General features: G+C 45.6%; 2 protein-coding genes across 2 annotated transcripts; one reads left to right on the forward strand and one right to left on the reverse strand.

Moving 5' to 3' along the window:
- Nucleotides 1–9: 9 nt before the first annotated feature.
- LOC109906194 (uncharacterized) lies at nt 10–16,886 on the reverse strand. Its single transcript, XM_020503826.2, has 8 exons — nt 16,649–16,886; nt 14,132–15,843; nt 12,492–12,620; nt 9,820–9,920; nt 8,302–8,462; nt 7,921–8,136; nt 6,670–6,759; nt 10–6,570 (listed from the first exon to the last, which is right to left on the reverse strand). The coding sequence occupies exons 2-8, from the start codon at nt 15,814–15,816 to the stop codon at nt 10–12; spliced, it is 8,943 nt and encodes a 2,980-aa protein (XP_020359415.2). The 5' UTR covers nt 15,817–15,843; nt 16,649–16,886.
- Nucleotides 16,887–16,960: 74 nt separating this feature from the next.
- LOC109906372 (H/ACA ribonucleoprotein complex subunit 3-like) lies at nt 16,961–18,206 on the forward strand. Its single transcript, XM_020504052.2, has 2 exons — nt 16,961–17,166; nt 17,518–18,206. Exons 1-2 carry the CDS (start codon nt 17,113–17,115, stop codon nt 17,656–17,658), a joined length of 195 nt encoding a protein of 64 aa, XP_020359641.1. The 5' UTR covers nt 16,961–17,112; the 3' UTR covers nt 17,659–18,206.
- The last annotated feature ends 160 nt before the right edge of the window (nt 18,207–18,366 follow it).

Raw genomic sequence — 18,366 nt, forward strand, 5'->3', positions numbered from 1 at the left:
CTCTGTCTTTTACCCACTCTCTGGCTCCATCTCTCTCTTGTCACTCAGTCTCTGTCTTTTACCCACTCTCTGGCTCCATCTCTCTCTCGCTCTGTCCATCTCTGGCTTTCTCTCGGGTTCCACTTTCTCTCTCTTCTCACTCAGTCTCTGTCTTTTACCCACTCTCTGACTCCATCTCTCTCTCGCTCTGTCCATCTCTGGCTTTCTCTCGGGTTCCACTTTCTCTATCTTCTCATTCAGTCTCTGTCTTTTACCCACTCTCTGGCTCCATCTCTCTCTCGCTCTGTCCATCTCTGGCTTTCTCTTGGGTTCCACTTTCTCTCTCTCCTCGTCAGATGTGTGACCCTCTGCCTGTGTTGGTTCATCCTCCTCCACTTTACTGAGCTTGTCTGGGATGGGAGGATGAATGGTCTCTCCATTTCTTTTTCCTCCCTCTGTTTTTCCTGTCCTCCGTTCAGTTACAGGGGACAGAACTGTTTCTATCTCCCTTTTCCCTTCACTGTGTTTGGTTCTGGATGCTGGAATGGTCTTTAGCTCTATTTTGTTTTCTGTTGTCCCTCTGTTTCCTGTTATCTTAGCATCGGTTTCTACCTTCTCTATCTTTCCTTTGGAGGAGGAGGTGGATTCCTCCGTTAGACCTAAATGGCTCCCTTCTTCAGATTGAACCACTACTTGTCTTTCCTTCTTCCCTCCCATATCCCCACTCTCTCCCGCCTTCCTTTTCATTCCTTTACGGTTTAGACCCCTGTTGGTTACGAATGCATCATTCTCGATAGTCCCTTCCCCCTCGATAGTTTTACTTTTCAGATTTTCTGTCACTTGCTCTTCCACCTTGTCCCCTTGTTTCCCCATCTCCTCCTCTGCAGTGTTTGCGAACTCTTCCTTCTGCTCCTTCCTGCCCATTACGGCTTTATCATGCCTCGTTCTTGCCATGGGACTTGGAATAGGAGAAGACTTTTCAGTCCTCTCCTCCTTTGTCTCGTTCCCTTGTTTTCCTGTCTCTTTCTCTGCTGGTTTTGGTTTATCCTCTTTCTTTCCCTCTACATCCTTCCTTCTTGCTCTAGTCACAGGACGTCTAAGACTAGGCTTCTCAATCGTCTCTCTCTCCTTTTCCCCCATCTCTCCATCTATCTCCATATTTGCTGTGCTCGGCTCCTTCTTGTCTTTCCTTTCCACGTCGTTCTTTCCCCATTTCCTTCTTGTCATAGGACTGAGCTCTCTCCACGTCACCTTCCCTGAGGTTGGTACGTCCTCCCTCTCTTCTCTCCCTCCCTCTTCCCTCTCTTTATCAGTGTAGATATTAGGGGTAGTAGCCAAGGCCTCTTTTTGAGCTGTGTGCGGATTCTGTTCTTTCTTACACTCTTCAGCTCTCCAGTTCCCTCTAGTTGTGATCATACGGCTTGTCGCAGTACTAGTCATGGGACAGGGGTATTCAGTCCTCTCCTCTACCTCATCCCTTTGTTTCTCTGTCTCGCCACCTGTCTCTTTCTTTGTGTTTGGCTTCCCTTCTTTTTTCCCTTCTGCATCTTTTCTTTGCTTTCTTGTCACAGGAGTTAGAGTTCTGGGCCTTTCAGATCTTTTCTCTTTTCCCTCGCCCTCTTCTTCATCCATCTCTACAGATGTCACTTTATTCATTGTGTTTCCTGGTTTGGGCTTCTCCTTCTCTGCTGCTCTGCTCTTCCTTCTTGTGGTTATCATAGGACTTGGGATAAAATGGGGCTTTTCTGTCCTTTTTGCCTCATCCTCTTTCTCTGTCTCTTTCTTCGCCCTTTTCGACGACTCCTCTTTCCCCTTCTCTGCAGCTTTGCTACTCCTCCTTGCTCTTATCATAGGTCCTGTCATGGTACTTGGCTTTTGTGTCTTATCCTTTGCCTCGTCCCGTTGTTTCAACGTCTCTCTGTCTGCCTCCGTTTTCTGGCCTTGACGCTGTTGAGGCTCTTTCAGTGTCACCTTCACTTTATCAGTGTTAATATTAGGAGCAGTAGCAGCCTTGAACTCCGTCTGCACCGCTCTGTCACTCCTCTGTTCTTTCTCTTCAGCCTGTTCTCTATTCACAGCTTGTCTCTCTCGTCCTTTCCTTGACGGTCTCTGTTTCTTTTTCTCTGTTTTCTCTTCCATCTTGTTTTCGGTTGTTATTACTTCCCCCTCTTCTTCTTCTCTAACTGCTACTTCCCTCATTTCTATTTTCTCAGTTTTCTTTACTACCTCCTTTTCATTTTCTATTTCTTTCTTCCCCTCTTCTGTTTTCATGGTGTCCTTCCTCCGTCTACTATCTCTCTGTTTCTGATGTCTAGTTGACCTCTTGCTGTTTCTGCTTGGATTCGCCTTTGACGGCTCTTCAAGTCTTCCAACGATCTCGTTCCTCTCCTTCATTCTCTCTTCATCTTCTTCTCTTTCTCTCCTCTCTGTATTCCCTCTATCTGCATCTGCCTGTTGACCGGTTTGGGTGGTCTCTACCTCCGACTCAGTGTCTCTCTTCTGCTGCTTCATCTCTTTTACCTCCATCTCTGCCTCCTCTCCTGTCTCCACCCCGTCTTCTCTTTCTCCATCACTCTCCATCTGTCCCTCTGTACTTCCACGAGACGCTGGGGTGAGGGAGTGGTCCACCTCAACCTGCCCCAGGGTGAGGAGGGTGTGTGCGGTAGAGATGTTGGCCATCTCCCTTGTGCTGTCCCTGGGCATGTATGACTGGAGCTGGTCGCTGTTGACCCCTGTAGCCTCCAGACACAGGGGGAGTGGAGTGGACTCATCCCAGGCAGAGTGAGGGTGGAGCAGCCCAGGTATGGAAGCCTGACTATCGGACATAGACTCATCCAAGTTCACCCCTTCTATAGGCTGGTTCCATGTTTCCTCCATTCTAGGATAGGCTTCTTCAACTGTCTCACTCATACAGTCTGACAGTAGGGTTGATCCAGGATCTCTGCTGCTTATGGATGGCGGTGAGCTCTCTATGTCTGAGTCCACCTGAGTGATAATAGGAACTGTACTGAGGTCAGCGAACTCTTTCACACAGTCAATAGCAGGAGAGTCTGGCGATGGTTTGTTGCCACCAGCTGAACTACATGACTCAGTGATACCAGAGGCTTCGGTGGCTGTGATCACGTCTGTAAGCTTTTCGTTGACAGTGGCTGAACTTCCAGAGTTAGTAACGCAAGGTTCTTCAGTGATGGTTGTGTCTGTTGCTTGAACAATTGCACTGTTAGTTGCCTGAGTGTTGACATTGTCTGGAGGATTTGTTTCAGACACATTTGTCACCTTAAGATCAATAATATTTAATGCTTTAACGTTGGCACGGTCCATTCCTGAAGCTTGAGAACTGACATGCATGTCTGAAGCTTGAGGACTTACATGCATGTCTGAAGCTTGAGGACTTACATGCATGTCTGAAGCTTGAGAACTGACATGCATGTCTGAAGCTTGAGGACTTACATGCATGTCTGAAGCTTGAGGACTGACATGCATGTCTGAAGCTTGAGGACTTACATGCATGTCTGAAGCTTGAGGACTGACATGCATGTCTGAAGCTTGAGGACTGACATGCATGTCTGAAGCTTGAGAACTGATACGCATGTCTGAAGCTTGAGGACTGACATGCATGTCTGAAGCTTGAGGACTTACATGCATGTCTGAAGCTTGAGGACTGACATGCATGTCTGAAGCTTGAGAACTGATACGCATGTCTGAAGCTTGAGGACTGATACGCATGTCTGAAGCTTGAGGACTGATACGCATGTCTGAAGCTTGAGAACTGACATGCATGTCTGAAGCTTGAGAACTGACATGCATGTCTGAAGCTTGAGAACTGATACGCATGTCTGAAGCTTGAGGACTGATACGCATGTCTGAAGCTTGAGAACTGATACGCATGTCTGAAGCTTGAGAACTGACATGTATGTCTGAAGCTTGAGGACTGACATGCATGTCTGAAGCTTGAGGACTGACATGCATGTCTGAAGCTTGAGAACTGATACGCATGTCTGAAGCTTGAGGACTGATACGCATGTCTGAAGCTTGAGAACTGATACGCATGTCTGAAGCTTGAGGACTGATACTCATGTCTGAAGCTTGAGAACCGATACGCATGTCTGAAGCTTGAGAACTGATACGCATGTCTGAAGCTTGAGAACTGACACGCATGTCTGAAGCTTGAGAACTGATACGCATGTCTGAAGCTTGAGAACTGATACGCATGTCTGAAGCTTGAGAACTGACACGCATGTCTGAAGCTTGAGAACTGATACGCATGTCTGAAGCTTGAGGACTGATACTCATTTCTGAAGCTTGAGAACTGATACGCATGTCTGAAGCTTGAGAACTGACACGCATGTCTGAAGCTTGAGAACTGATACGCATGTCTGAAGCTTCAGCTTTGTTGCCATCTGAAGCTGAACTATTCACACAGTCTAACATTTTAGCATTGAAACTATCAGATGTTACAGTGTTGGGCCCGTCGAATGACGAAGTGTCTATCACCCTCCATTCCTCCTCACCTCCATTGTCAGCTGCCTCCACCTCCATTCCTCTCCCAGTCACATCCAGTCTAGGACCTTCCTCCAGCTGAGGCCTGTGTTCCAGACTCCCTTCCCCAATTTGAGGCTCCTCTGTGGGGTCTGAGAGAGAGGCAGTAGCCCATAGAGGTAGAGGCTCTGGATCTCCCTCACCTGCCGGGTTCGGGGTGTCCCTAACCCAGCCTGTCAGGTGAGCATCCAGGAAGGGGTCGCCTCTGGGGGTGGAGCAGGAGACAGCCATGATGAAGGACTGGATGGGTACGGTGCAGGGGGTATCCCCATCCCCATGGCCTAAAGGGGGGGTGACCCTGTCCCTGTCCCGGGCAGGGTGAGACAGCTGAAAGGGGCGAGGATCCTGGGGCTTCCAGTTCAGTTGACCCTCGTCCTTGTTGTCGTCTCCTTGGCCCTCCGGGGGCGTTGAAGAGACAGAGTGGATGAGTGCAGCCATGGCTAGGAGTCTCAGGTTAGGGGGGTGGAATGGTGGGTTTTCCGTCAACATCCTCCTGCCCCCGTGATAAGCCGCCAGAGGGAAAGGGCCGGGGGATGCAATCGGAGTAGGCGGGCCTAGACTAGAGACAGGAGGAGGTGAGGGGAAAGGATATGTCTGGATGGGTGATAGTACTACTCCTTCTTCTCTCCCTCCCTCCTCTTCTTTCTTTTCTTCCAGATCCTCCTGTTTCGGCACATCTCCCACTTTCCCCGCGGTGGAGTCGCCCGAGTCCTCTTCTTCTTCACTCATTCCCTCCATCACTCCATCTTCCTCTCTTTCCTGCGGCAGGATCGTGAAGGTTGACCCATCTTTACTCGTATTTAAGGGGACAGACAAGTTTGCCTCGTTCCGGGGGTTGTAGTTTTGTTGACCTGACTGGTTGTAGTTCTGTTGATCGGACTTAATCCGGTGCAGGTTGTTGAGTACCCCAGACGTGGTTGAGGATGTGGTGGGCTCGGAGGCTAGAAGATCCCCTTGCAGAGGACCGCCCTGGAGGTCAAGGACTGAAGTGATTGAGAGTGGGTCTTTTGATTCCTGAACCACAAAGTTTGAGGCTGAATGTCCTGTTCTATATTGACCACTGCTGCCCACAACAGGCAAGATGGCGGCGGGTAGTTCTATTGACGAGCTATGACCATGTGACAATATAGCTTCATAGGCTGTATTAGGCCCAGTTGTTATATAAAGATTCTGATTGTTTTCATTTTCTACAGGCAAAGCTCCTGGGGGATAGTAGACATCAGTCACAGCAATAGTATTGTTTGGATAATGATACTGTGTCTGTTGGGAAGTCTGGTTACTAGGAGTATAACTCAGGATTTGATGTTCAGAGAAAGGAAATGGGGAGGGGAAGTTCATCATCATCGGAAGTGGTGCATTGTGGGGGACATAATCTCCCATAGGAATAAACATGAAGGGTCCACCCTCAGGGCTGTCCTCACTGAACACAAAGTGCCTGGAACGTTGTGGAGGACACATCTGAAATGCATCCTGGCCTGCCATAGGTGTAGGGAGTGTGGAATAGTTTTCCGGTAGGACGAAAAACCCTTGCGGTGGTGGTGCGTTGTGGTAGTTGTCATTTTTGTGACTAACAGGTAGAGGTGGCAGAGGGAAGGCTCGGAGGTGTGGTGTGGGCATTGGGAATGGTGCATTGTGGGAGTAGTTGTTCCCAGGTTGAGGAGGAGGGCAGGGACCTTGAAGCTGGAACATGCCGTCCTGTGAGGTTGCCAGTTGGAAAGTTCCAGACGGTGAAGGGGTAGGAGGGATGAGGTAACTAACAGTACAACCGTCCTGGGTCTGTATGAACAATGGAGGCCCGTGGTCAGGTGCATTGTGGTTATCGTAGTTTGAAGTTGAACGGCTCTTACGATGAATACTGGTGGACATAGACCTGCAGTGCCTCTCGAATTGTAATTCATATGATGTCATAGGTGGGCTCAGAGCTTCTCTGTGTTCTGTGAGTGACGGGGCCTGTTGTTGTGCAGTACAGACTTCAGATGCAGTGTGGGTAGCGTAGTCCTCTGGGTCACTGCAAGTAACACTGGCAGGTACATCTGGCATCTCCTGATCCACCTGTGAGGAGAGAGGGACAGGAGACACACCAATGAAATAGGCTACATCAAAGCATTTCTTTGTTTGACTTTTATTGAGAGATAGAGCACGTTGTAACACCTGTGCCTCCTCCTGTGCTCGGAGGTCGATGGTATTGGGGTCTGAGGTGAGGAGAGAAGACAGGTACTGCAAATCCAGCACTGCTCCGACCTGCGAGGGAAACACAGAGGGGAGGTGGCATCAAAACCCCACATATCAACCACTGCAACCTACAGGAAACACAGAGAGGTGGTATCAAAACCCCACATAATAACCACTGCAACCTACAGGAAACACAGAGGGGAGGTGGTATCAAAACCCCACATATCAACCACTGCAACCTACAGGAAACACAGAGAGGTGGTATCAAAACCCCACATATCAACCACTGCAACCTACAGGAAACACAGAGGGGAGGTGGCATCAAAACCCCACATATCAACCACTGCAACCTACAGGAAACACAGAGGGGAGGTGGTATCAAAACCCCACATATCAACCACTGCAACCTACAGGAAACACAGAGGGGAGGTGGTATCAAAACCCCACATATCAACCACTGCAACCTACAGGAAACACAGAGAGATGGTATCAAAACCCCACATATCAACCACTGCAACCTACAGGAAACACAGAGAGATGGTGGCATCAAAACCCCACATATCAACCACTGCAACCTACAGGAAACACAGAGAGATGGTGGCATCAAAACCCCACATATCAACCACTGCAACCTACAGGAAACACAGAGAGATGGTGGCATCAAAACCCCACATATCAACCACTGCAACCTACAGGAAACACAGAGAGATGGTAGCATCAAAACCCCACATATCAACCACTGCAACCTACAGGAAACACAGAGAGATGGTATCAAAACCCCACATATCAACCACTGCAACCTACAGGAAACACAGAATTCAACTGTTGTTTGAATAGTAGCTTATCATGTGTGAAAAAGAAACAATAACATCATCCACGATGGATGGAGGACCACACTGGAAAACAAGTCTATTGACTCTATTGTGTTTACACCAGAGGCTAGCGGGAGGAGCTATAGGATGTGGGTGGAGCAATGTCTACATAAGGTTGCAAATTACAAACACTAACAAAAGCTCAGACGAAGGCCTTGAGGCCGATATGTAAAAATAGCAGGGATACCAGCGAGAGCAGTGTGCAGGTTTCTTATTTTTTCTCAACTGTTGTTCGTTACCTTAAAACTCCATCATCAAACTATACGATGTATAAGACTGAAAAGACAGAATCCACCAGGAAATGCTTATGATTGTAAGAAAAATAGACATCACATCAATTCCTTTGTCTGTTCATTACCTTAGTGACAAACTCCTTCTGACTGCACAGCTCATTTAGGTACTCTGTGAACGAGCCTTCCCCATCTCCTCCTCCCTCCTCTTCCTCATCATTCTTCTTCTCATCCCCCTCTTCCTCTTGATTTCTGACCTCTAACCTCTCCCTGACCCCGGTGGGGTCAATAAGGAGGGCCTCCATGGCTGCCGTGTACTCCCCGAGGGCACGTTCCTCCAGGACCTTGAGGAAAGAAGACAAATTGTTTGCCTTTGTTTAACATTCTACACGGCCATGCCAAATGAATAAAGTTTAACTGCAACTAAAGCATCTGACAAGAGTGACTGGGTCCTTTTGGGACAGTCTCTATATCCTACAAGTGTAGCTTCCAGTAACTTTTGTCAATACCTTGATGTCCACTTTCCCTAGTCGGCGACCACGGGACACTCTAGGACCACTGCCACTCTTAGCGGCCCTCTGAGCTTTGTCTTTGGCTTGGTTAACTCTTGTGTTGCATTTGGTTTCTGTCCCTTTGGCTGACGTGGTGGCACTGCTCTTCCCCGTGTAACCTGCCGAGAGGGGAGAGAATTAGAGAGAGAGAGAAAGAGGGAGAGAAAGAGGGAGAGAATTAGAGAGAGAGAGAAAGAGGGAGAGAAAGAGGGAGAGAATTAGAGAGAGAGAGAAAGAGGGAGAGAAAGAGGGAGAGAATTAGAGAGAGAAAGAGGGAGAGAATTAGAGAGAGAGAGAAAGAGGGGAGAGAAAGAGGGAGAGAATTAGAGAGAGAGAGAAAGAGGGAGAGAAAGAGGGAGAGAATTAGAGAGAGAGAGAAAGAGGGAGAGAAAGAGGGAGAGAATTAGAGAGAGAGAGAAAGAGGGAGAGAAAGAGAGAGAGAGAAAGAGGGAGAGAAAGGGAGAGAATTAGAGAGAGAGAGAAAGAGGGAGAGAAAGAGGGAGAGAATTAGAGAGGGGAGAGAAAGAGGGAGAGAATTAGAGAGAGAGAGAAAGAGGGAGAGAATTAGAGAGGGGAGAGAAAGAGGGAGAGAATTAGAGAGAGAGAGAAAGAGGGAGAGAAAGAGGGAGAGAATTAGAGAGAGAGAGAAAGAGGGAGAGAAAGAGAGAGAGAAAGAGGGGAGAGAAAGAGGAAGAGAATTAGAGAGAGAGAGAAAGAGGGAGAGAAAGAGGGAGAGAATTAGAGAGAGAGAGAAAGAGGGAGAGAATTAGAGAGAGAGGGAGAGAATTAGAGAGAGAGAGAAAGAGGGAGAGAAAGAGGGAGAGAATTAGAGAGAGAGAGAAAGAGGGAGAGAAAGAGAGACCATCATAAAGTTGACACACCATGTGGCTTCATTCGTTGATACAAATGATTAATTCACTTTTTGGTTAATCACTTTAACTATATATATAATTAACTATACTACCGGTTAAATGTTTTAGAACACCTACTCATTCAAGGGTTTTTCTTCTTTTTTTTTAATGTTCTACATTGTAGAATAATAGTAAAGACATCAAAACTATGAAATAACACATATGCTAAACAAAAAAGGGTTAAACAAATCTAAATATATTTTATATTTGAGATTCTTCAAATAGCCACCCTTTGCCTTGATGACAGCTTTGAACACTCTTGGCATTCTCTCAACCAGCTTCATAAGGTAGTCACCTGGAATGCATTTCAATTAACATGTGTGCTTTCTTAAAAGTAAATTTGTGGAATTTCTTTCCTTCTTGATGCGTTTCAGCCCATCAGAAGATAGCCCTATTTGGTAAAAACCAGGTCCATATTATGGCAAGAACAGCTCAAATAAGCAAAGAGAAATGACAGTCCATCATTACTTTAAGACATGAAGGTTAGTCAATCCGGAAAATGTTGTGAAATTGCTGGTGACCTATTGTGACCTCTCAGTGGTAGTTAGCATGCAGGAATCCTGACCTTTCAACTCAGCCTGGGCTCCACTCTGACCTGACGGTGACCTTTGTATGACCTTTGACCTTTCCTTAGCTGTCACCTCCTCCACCTCAAGCTCCACGAATCTAGAGATGATCAAGCACACACACACACGCAAGCGCACACACACACACACAAGCACACACACAAGACACCTCAAATGACACCCTATTCCCCAACATACTTTAACGTGATCAAAATGTATGTGCACTACTATATTGGTAAAATATTATGAGAAACAACCAGAAACCGAGCATCAATTACCAGGTCGTCCAATTCTCTTGTTTCGCATGCATAATGCTCTAATTTTGACTGGGCCAATAGGGCTCTGGTCAAAAGAAGTGTATAGTACATACTACCACTTTATAGGATATAGGATGCCATTTAGGATGCACCCATGGCATTTAGGGCCACAAACAGCATGTTTTGACAAGCTATGTGACAAGTGTTTGTAATCTAATTACATTCAGAGATACTAGAGAAAGAGGAGCTGATCGAGGGAGGAGCTGATCGCAGACGACAGGAAACAGGGGGTGTAGAACACGCCCCCATCCACATTGGCTGGGCTGCAGTGGAGCGGGTCGAGAGCTTCAAGTTCCTCTGTGTCCAAATCACAAAGGACTTAAACTGTTCCACACGCGCACAGTCGTGAAGAAGGCGTGACAGCGCTTCTACCCCCTCAGGAGGTTGAAAAGGTTTAGCATGGGCCCTCAAATCCTTAAAGTTTTACAGCTGCACCACTGATAGTATCTTGACTGGCTGCATCACTGCTTGGTATGGCAACAGCACCGCCCTCTATTACATGGCGCTACAGAGGCTGGTGCGAACAGCCCAGTACATCACTGGGGCTGAGCTCCCTGCCATCCAAGACATCTATATCAGGCGGTGTGAAAGGGAGGCCAAGAAAGACTCCAGCCACTCAAGTCATAGACTTCTCTCTGCACAGCAAGCAGTACATCAAGTCTGGCACCAACAGGCTCTTGAACAGCTTCTATCCCCAAGCCATAAGACTGCTAAATATCTAACAAAATGACTACATGGACTATCTGAGTTGACCCTTGTATTTACATTTTTCATTGCACACTCACTGGACTCTATACACACACACACACACACACACACACACACACACACACACACACACACACACACACACACACACACACACAATTTGCTCACACACGCACACAATTTGCTCACACACACAACATTCACACACATTTATACTGGCTCTACACACACGGACTCACATACAATCATCATATACACTGCTGTTACTGTTTATCATTTATTCAGATGCCTAGTCACCTTACCCCTATACATATCTCCCTCTATCACTCCAGTATCCCTGCACATGGTAAATATGGTACTGGAACAGACCCTGTGTATATATATATATATATACTGAACAAAAACATAAATGCAGCATGTAGGCTGTATCACATCAGGCCGTGATTGGGAGTCCCATAGGGCAATTGGCCCAACGTCGTCTGGGTTTGGCTGGTGTAGGCCATCATTGTAACTAATAATTTGTTCTCAACTGACTTGCCTAGTTAGATCCCAGAAATGTTCTATACGCACAAAAAGCTTATTTCTATCAGATTCTGTGCACACAATTTTATGTCCCTGTTGGTGAGCATTTCTCCTTTCCCAAGATAATCCATCCACCTGACAGGTGTAGCATATCAAGAGGCTGATTAAACAGCATGATCATTACACGTCTGACACCAGCCACCCGGACAGCTGATGAAACCGAGGAGTATTTCTGTCTGTAATAAAGCCCTTTTGTGGAGAAAAACTCATTTTTATTGGCTAGGCCTGGCTCCTCAGGGGGTGGGCCTGATCCCTCCCAGGGTCCCCCATGGCAGAGCCCCTGTCCAGTCATGTGAAATCCATAGATTAGGGCCTGATGCATTTATTTAAATTAACTGATTTCCTCATATGAACTGTAACTCAGTAAAATCTTTGAAATTGTTGCATGTTGTGTTTAGATTTTTGTTCAGTATAGCTTAAATACTTCTCGTGTTCTTATTTTTTTTATTTCTTATGTGTTTTTGTTCTACCTTGTGTTATTTTCAGTACTACATTGATATTGATTACTGAATTGTTGGGTTTAGAACTCGCAAGAAAGGTATTTCACTGCACTTGTGCATGTGACATTAAGACTTGAAACTACTAATGTAAATTGAATCTAAATGGATAAATAAACTCTTTCCACATGATTCATATCTTTATATCTTCAGTAGGGTATCTTTGTTAGTAGCCTTCAATGTAATTCCACAATGATGCAGTTACCCACTTATTTGATAATCTAATCAAACATTCCATCTTTTATGAGAACATTCTGTTGACGTTAACACGAAAAGTACATTTAAAGGAGCAATCTGGGGGATGGAATCAATGGCAATATCAGTATAAAAATGGATGAACCAATCCCAGATTGCTCTTTAGGTGCAGGGCTATGGGAGTTACAAATCTGTACAAACTGTGAGGGTAATAATTGGATGGTATGTCAGTGTTAACACTTCTTTCAAAAGTTGTTTGTGTGTCTTAAAAACTGTGCCAAAGTTGAATGACATCTTGTGTTTTGTGAGGACACACACAGACACACTGACTGACTGACATGCACACACGCACCACACACACTGTGGACTCACTTCTGGGCCAAGTGATAGTACTCCATACGGTCGTAGTTAGAGAGCTTCCCCCATTCTCCCACCGCTATACTGATGCCCTGGGTGAAGAGGAGCGAGGGGTACTGGAGACAGAGGGAACGAATCACTGGACTGAAGAGAGACACACACACACACAGGGTTAGGGGTAGCACGGTCAATAACTATGTAGCCAAAACTGTAACAAAACCCTCTACAACTCTCACTCGCAGGTCCTCTACTCAGAGACTATTAGTTTTGAAGTTTTAATGTCACATGCACAAGTACAGTGAAATGTCTTTCCTGCTAACTCAAAACCCTACAATGCAGTAATCAATAACAGTGTAATACTATTAATAACAAGGTAGAACAAGAACACAAGATATAAACATATGAAGAACACAAGTAGCAAGTAAGCATACTATATACAGGGTCAGTTCCAGTACCATATTTACAATGTGCAGGAATACTGGAGAGATGGAGGTAGATATGTATAGGGGTAAGGGTACTATATACAGGGTCAGTTCCAGTACCATATTTACAATGTGCAGGAATACTGGAGTGATGGAGGTAGATATGTATAGGGGTAAGGGTACTATATACAGGGTCAGTTCCAGTACCATATTTACAATGTGCAGGAATACTGGAGAGATGGAGGTAGATATGTATAGGGGTAAGGGTACTATATACAGGGTCAGTTCCAATACCATATTTACAATGTGCAGGAATACTGGAGTGATGGAGGTAGATATGTATAGGGGTAAGGGTACTATATACAGGGTCAGTTCCAATACCATATTTACAATGTGCAGGAATACTGGAGTGATGGAGGTAGATATGTATAGGGGTAAGGGTACTATATACAGGGTCAGTTCCAATACCATATTTACAATGTGCAGGAATACTGGAGTGATGGAGGTAGATATGTATAGGGGTAAGGGTACTATATACAGGATCAGTTCCAATACCATATTTACAATGTGCAGGAATACTGGAGTGATGGAGGTAGATATGTATAGGGGTAAGGGTACTATATACAGGATCAGTTCCAATATCATATTTACAATGTGCAGGAAAACTGGAGAGATGGAGGTAGATATGTATAGGGGTAAGGGTACTATATACAGGATCAGTTCCAATATCATATTTACAATGTGCAGGAAAACTGGAGAGATGGAGGTAGATATGTATAGGGGTAAGGGTACTAGGCAACAGGATATAAGATTAACAGAGTAGCAGCAGTGTAGAGTGTGTGTAGAGTCGGTATAAATGCATATTATGTGTGAGTAAGCAGATGATGGTGTGAGTGTTTGTGTGTGTTGGAGTGACACTGTGTGTGTGAGTGAGTAGGGCCCTGTGAGTCTGCATAGTGACAGTGCAAAAATTTAAATAAAAGGTCAATAAGATACAAGGTTTCTATTTATATTCAGTTATTACGTGGTAATAAAGACTATATTACCAAAACAATACACAGCACCAAGTCACTGAGCAAGAGTCTACATTAAAACTAGCTAAAAAAAATAGTTAAGGGAAAGGGGGATGGAAAGTGCCCTATAGAGTGCACAAATTTTTGTCCAGGGCTCTATGAAAAATAGTGCACTACATAGGGAAAAGGGTGCCATTTCAGACGCAACCTCAAAACTCACATGAAGAAGCAGGCCAGGGCCTCTGCGTCAGGTCCACTGTCGGGGTAGATTTTGCTGGCTATGTCTCGGAGGTTCTGCCACCACCTGTAGTTCTCGAACATCCCCCGGGAGGAGGAGCCCTCGCTGCGACACCAGGCCTGGGGCTGGCTGGGGATAGAACCAGGGATGGAACCAGGGATGGAACCAGCGATGGAACCAGCCATCCCAGGGAGATGACCGGGTAGGCCTGGGCCGAGCTGGAAGTCCGGTGGTGGTTGGAGGTGGTTCGGGCGTAGATGGGGGGCCAGTGAGAGGAAATTAGTCCTCGGTTGAGGGGTCAGTGAGGGGTGATTAGGGCCTGGTTGAGGGCCGTTATGGTTCATCTGGGGGTGATATGAAGGAAAGTCTGATGGGAGATCCAGGGGAGGGCAGCTAGGGATAAGGATTGAGTGACAGATCATCGGACAAGGGCCATTCGATATGGATGGAGACTGCTGAGGCCGCATGGGTGAATATGTTGGTGATTGTATGGGTGGAAAGTATGGGAGAGACTGAGTCTGTGGTTGGAGACATCGCAGGTGGGAACTTTCAAGGATTCTGTCCCTCCCCTGTGAGTCAGACTGCAGAGTCTCTACACCTGGTTCTTGTCTGATGTATGCTGCTGGATACAATATAGCCAGAGAAGAGAGACCGGGCTCAGTCTTGACAGTCAGTGAGACTGGGGCTGGCTGTTCTGGCTGTAGGCCTGTCTGTGCTGGGTCGGATTGATGAGGTGGCACCGGCTCAAATTCCTGGGAGTCTAGGTGAGGTAGAGGATCATTAGCCTGTATCTGAACCAGATCAGGACATTTTTCTATCTCTATCTGAAGTGGCTCTGAGGCAGGCATGGGATTTTCAGATCGCATCCCATTGCACAAGTCTGGTTGTCCAACACATGACACTGAACATGATACAGCTGGAGAGGCCAGGTCAACCTCCGATTCAGACATAGAGGTCAATGCTGTGGCCGGCTGCTCTGAAGGTATCTCGGCTGGGTCGGGCTCCGCTTGGAGCTCAGGCGGTGTCTCTGTTGTAGATCTTGGGTTTTCTGAGTCTGTGTCAGGGCTTGGGTCTGGCCCCAGCTTCGGCGTAGCCTCTAGCTCTCTGGAATCTATGTGAAGATGAGGAGTAGGCCTGGGCATAGACGCCAACTCAGGGTCTGGTTCCACGTCTATCTGAAGTGGTTCTGAAGCAGATATGGGATCCTCAGAGCCCCTCATGTCATATGGGTCTAGTTCTGGTCCTAGACACAGTGCTGTCTCTGACACAGTTGGAAAGGAGAGATCGGTCAGCAGGATCAAACCTGGGACTGGATCTCGCTGCTCTGATGGTTTCTGTGCCGAGTCGAATTCCTCTTGTGTCTGACATGGAACTGAGTCAGAGTTTGTGTTTTCGGGGTCCACCTCGGGGCATGGGGCTGTCTCCAGCTTCAGAACTGACTCTGATTCCTCCGGGTCTATGTTAGGAAGTGGTGAAATAGACACCGTCTGTGCAGGGTGTGATTCCCATAGTATCTGAGGTGGTGGCTCTGACTCAGACATGGGCCTTTCCGAGTCCACCCCACAGTCTGGGTTTGCTACCTGTGCCGTTACAGACTTCGATTCATCCGGGTATGTATGAGGAAGAGGAGTTGGTATGGATGCTGTCTGTGTATAGCCAAGGTCCATGGGAGATGATGTTCCTTCTCCTTCCTCCTGGGGTAAAGAAGTGGGTTGTGGGGTTGTTTACAAAAGTGGATCGGTCAAGAATTTGAATTTTTGCACCTGCCAAAACACACAGTATTTGATATCATGCTAAACTTACTGTAACTTTGGGAGTTTCTGTTTAGTGAGTGTCAGTAAGCGTCTCAATCTCTCCCTGAAATAGGACTATTACAACTAGTGGGGCTGGGAGAAGTATTGCTATTTTATCAATTAAATTCCTGCAATTCTACACATTTTGCCATAGGGTGGAAGCAAATGATTGCAGTTTTTAATATGATAACTGATGAATGATCAATGGGCCCCACCCTGGTCGGTAATTCGACCATGCTTACTAGGTTACAAGTTTAGATTGCTGGCCGCTTGAATAATTGACCAATCTAAAAAATGCTGACATGGGCTAATTGAGTGACTGCTAATACGCACCCAAATTTCGAAATTACAATCTAATATTCTATTATTCTAACTAGCAACATTAAATTGAGACCCTGACTGACTCGTCCTCGTCCCAGTCCCCCCGGTTGGACGAGACCCTGACTGAGTCGTCGCCCTCCACCCCGGACATCACTGATCTAGCTGCATCGAAAACAACTATGTAAACTATGTAATAAAGCTAACTTTGTAAGTGTCATAAACTATCACAGACAGGCCGCCTCATGATAGAGACTGGCGAATCTGATGTATTTAAAGCCAGCATAATAGGGAAAATACATTGATATCCCACTGGGTAATTTGATTAATCATCAGAAAAACTTGAGAAGCTATATATATATATATATATATATATATATAAACTCACCTGTTATGGCATTTGTTTTGGACGATGTTTTGCAATCTGTGCCCACACGCAAATTATCATTTTGCATTTTTCGTTCATTTTGTTTCGAAAATAAACATTTCGAGTTCTGATTCTAACTCAGATAGTTACGATGATCAAACATTATGGGGACAAAAAAAAACTCTTTTATAAACAGAACATTATAATAATGTTGTACAGACTGTGTTTATAAACTATTATAATACGAAAACTCTTTCCAAGTATGAAAACTGTAAATAAAACTCATTTTCCCGATTTGCTTTGCGGAAGAGCTATCCTTTTGCTTACGGATATCCGCTTTTTAGTTTCTACCAAATGACAAAAAGTTGCACGTGGAGCGCAGGAACGTTACGGATACATTTTCTGTAAAATAAAAGTGAACAAGTCCACTTTGGTCGGTGCAGTAAATGTGTTTATAACTTAAAAAGCACAAGTTATTTACCACGATGTTCCTGCAATTCTATTTGAACGAGAATGGGGAGAGAGTTTACACATTGAAGGTATGTTTAGCAAGCTACTTTTTATTTAATTTAACTTAACTACTGTAACGTTTAGCAGTATTCAATGTGGAATAGAATCGTGTCTGCTCTATACACATTGGCTACATTTTCAGTATTTTAATGCATTTTTCACGGAATGTGTTATTACATTGTGTGTAGACCGTTATGGTGTTATTGTAACTAGGTCCTGATTTAAATAGCTAGTTAGCCCTACAACTTGTATGTAGAAAATGGGCCTGTCAAACACTAAAATCCTAGCTATGTGACAAGTTATACAAGGCTACTTGTTCATGCTATCTGTTATATTCTCACCCCTCTTTCCTCACGTTCTCCCATGGCGTGGCTCAACAGAAGGTGGATCTATTGGGCCAGCCCACCAGCTCTGCCCATCCTGCCCGCTTTTCGCCTGATGACAAGTTCTCCAGGCACCGGGTGACCCTGAAGAAACGCTTCGGCCTCCTCCTGACCCAGCAGCCTAGACCCATACTATGATTGAAGCATGGAACAACACTTTCCCAATAACTTATGGCTGATTAATGCAACATGGCTGACCCAAACTGTAGGCCCAATGCGTTGGCTTGGATATTTTTTTCTTCACATTGTCCTTTCCAGCATGCTGTGATATGTAACCAGTACAGCTCAGCTTTGTCATGTATGTGTGGATCAGGCTTTGATTCACACATTATCAATTGATTTGAGAGGCTCTCTCCTCCATTGTTTGACAGACATGGGCCAAAGGGGTGCAGATGGCTATTGTTTGTTGACATCTGTTTTGGATGTTTGCCTTGGGGCTAGCCTGAGATATCTGCATGTGAAAGTCTCAGGCTGGCACCTATATAGGTTGTTTGTTCTGCTAGAATGTATTTTAAAATTTAGTTTGTTTTATTTCTGTCTTGTTTACAGAACACTTATAGTTTTGGACATCAAATTCTGCATTGGGATTCTCTTGTAATGTGGTTTCAGAGCTGTCAAATTGAGGTGTACTATTGTCAATATGTTCTGAAGATGTCTTGGAGAATAAATGAAATGTGGAAAGTACATTGAGTTCTACTAGCTACTGTTTCACTTGCTTTCCCAACTCTTTTGGTTCATCTGGGACAAACCTTTTTGTCTAGGGATTTATTGTTCCACCCTACCCCGCATGCGTGAGTTCGAAATTACGGCAAGCGAAAGAGGTATTGAGAGGCGGGGGCTGGCACG

Source organism: Oncorhynchus kisutch, linkage group LG16, assembly GCF_002021735.2.
Source record: "Oncorhynchus kisutch isolate 150728-3 linkage group LG16, Okis_V2, whole genome shotgun sequence".
In the NCBI taxonomy this organism is placed as follows: domain Eukaryota; kingdom Metazoa; phylum Chordata; class Actinopteri; order Salmoniformes; family Salmonidae; genus Oncorhynchus; species Oncorhynchus kisutch.

Bases quoted from the DNA above. Each gene is read 5' to 3' on its own strand.
- LOC109906194 (XM_020503826.2), bottom strand. From the start codon at position 15,816: ATGGACCTTGGCTATACACAGACAGCATCCATACCAACTCCTCTTCCT. The intron at 6,760-7,920 runs GTAATGAACAGA...TTTCCCTCGCAG, and splicing joins AGAAGGAGTTTGTCACTAAG to GTCGGAGCAGTGCTGGATTT. The intron at 6,571-6,669 runs GTGTTACAACGT...CTCTCCTCACAG, and splicing joins GAGCACAGGAGGAGGCACAG to GTGGATCAGGAGATGCCAGA.
- LOC109906372 (XM_020504052.2), top strand. From the start codon at position 17,113: ATGTTCCTGCAATTCTATTTGAACGAGAATGGGGAGAGAGTTTACACA. The intron at 17,167-17,517 runs GTATGTTTAGCA...GTGGCTCAACAG, and splicing joins AGAGAGTTTACACATTGAAG to AAGGTGGATCTATTGGGCCA.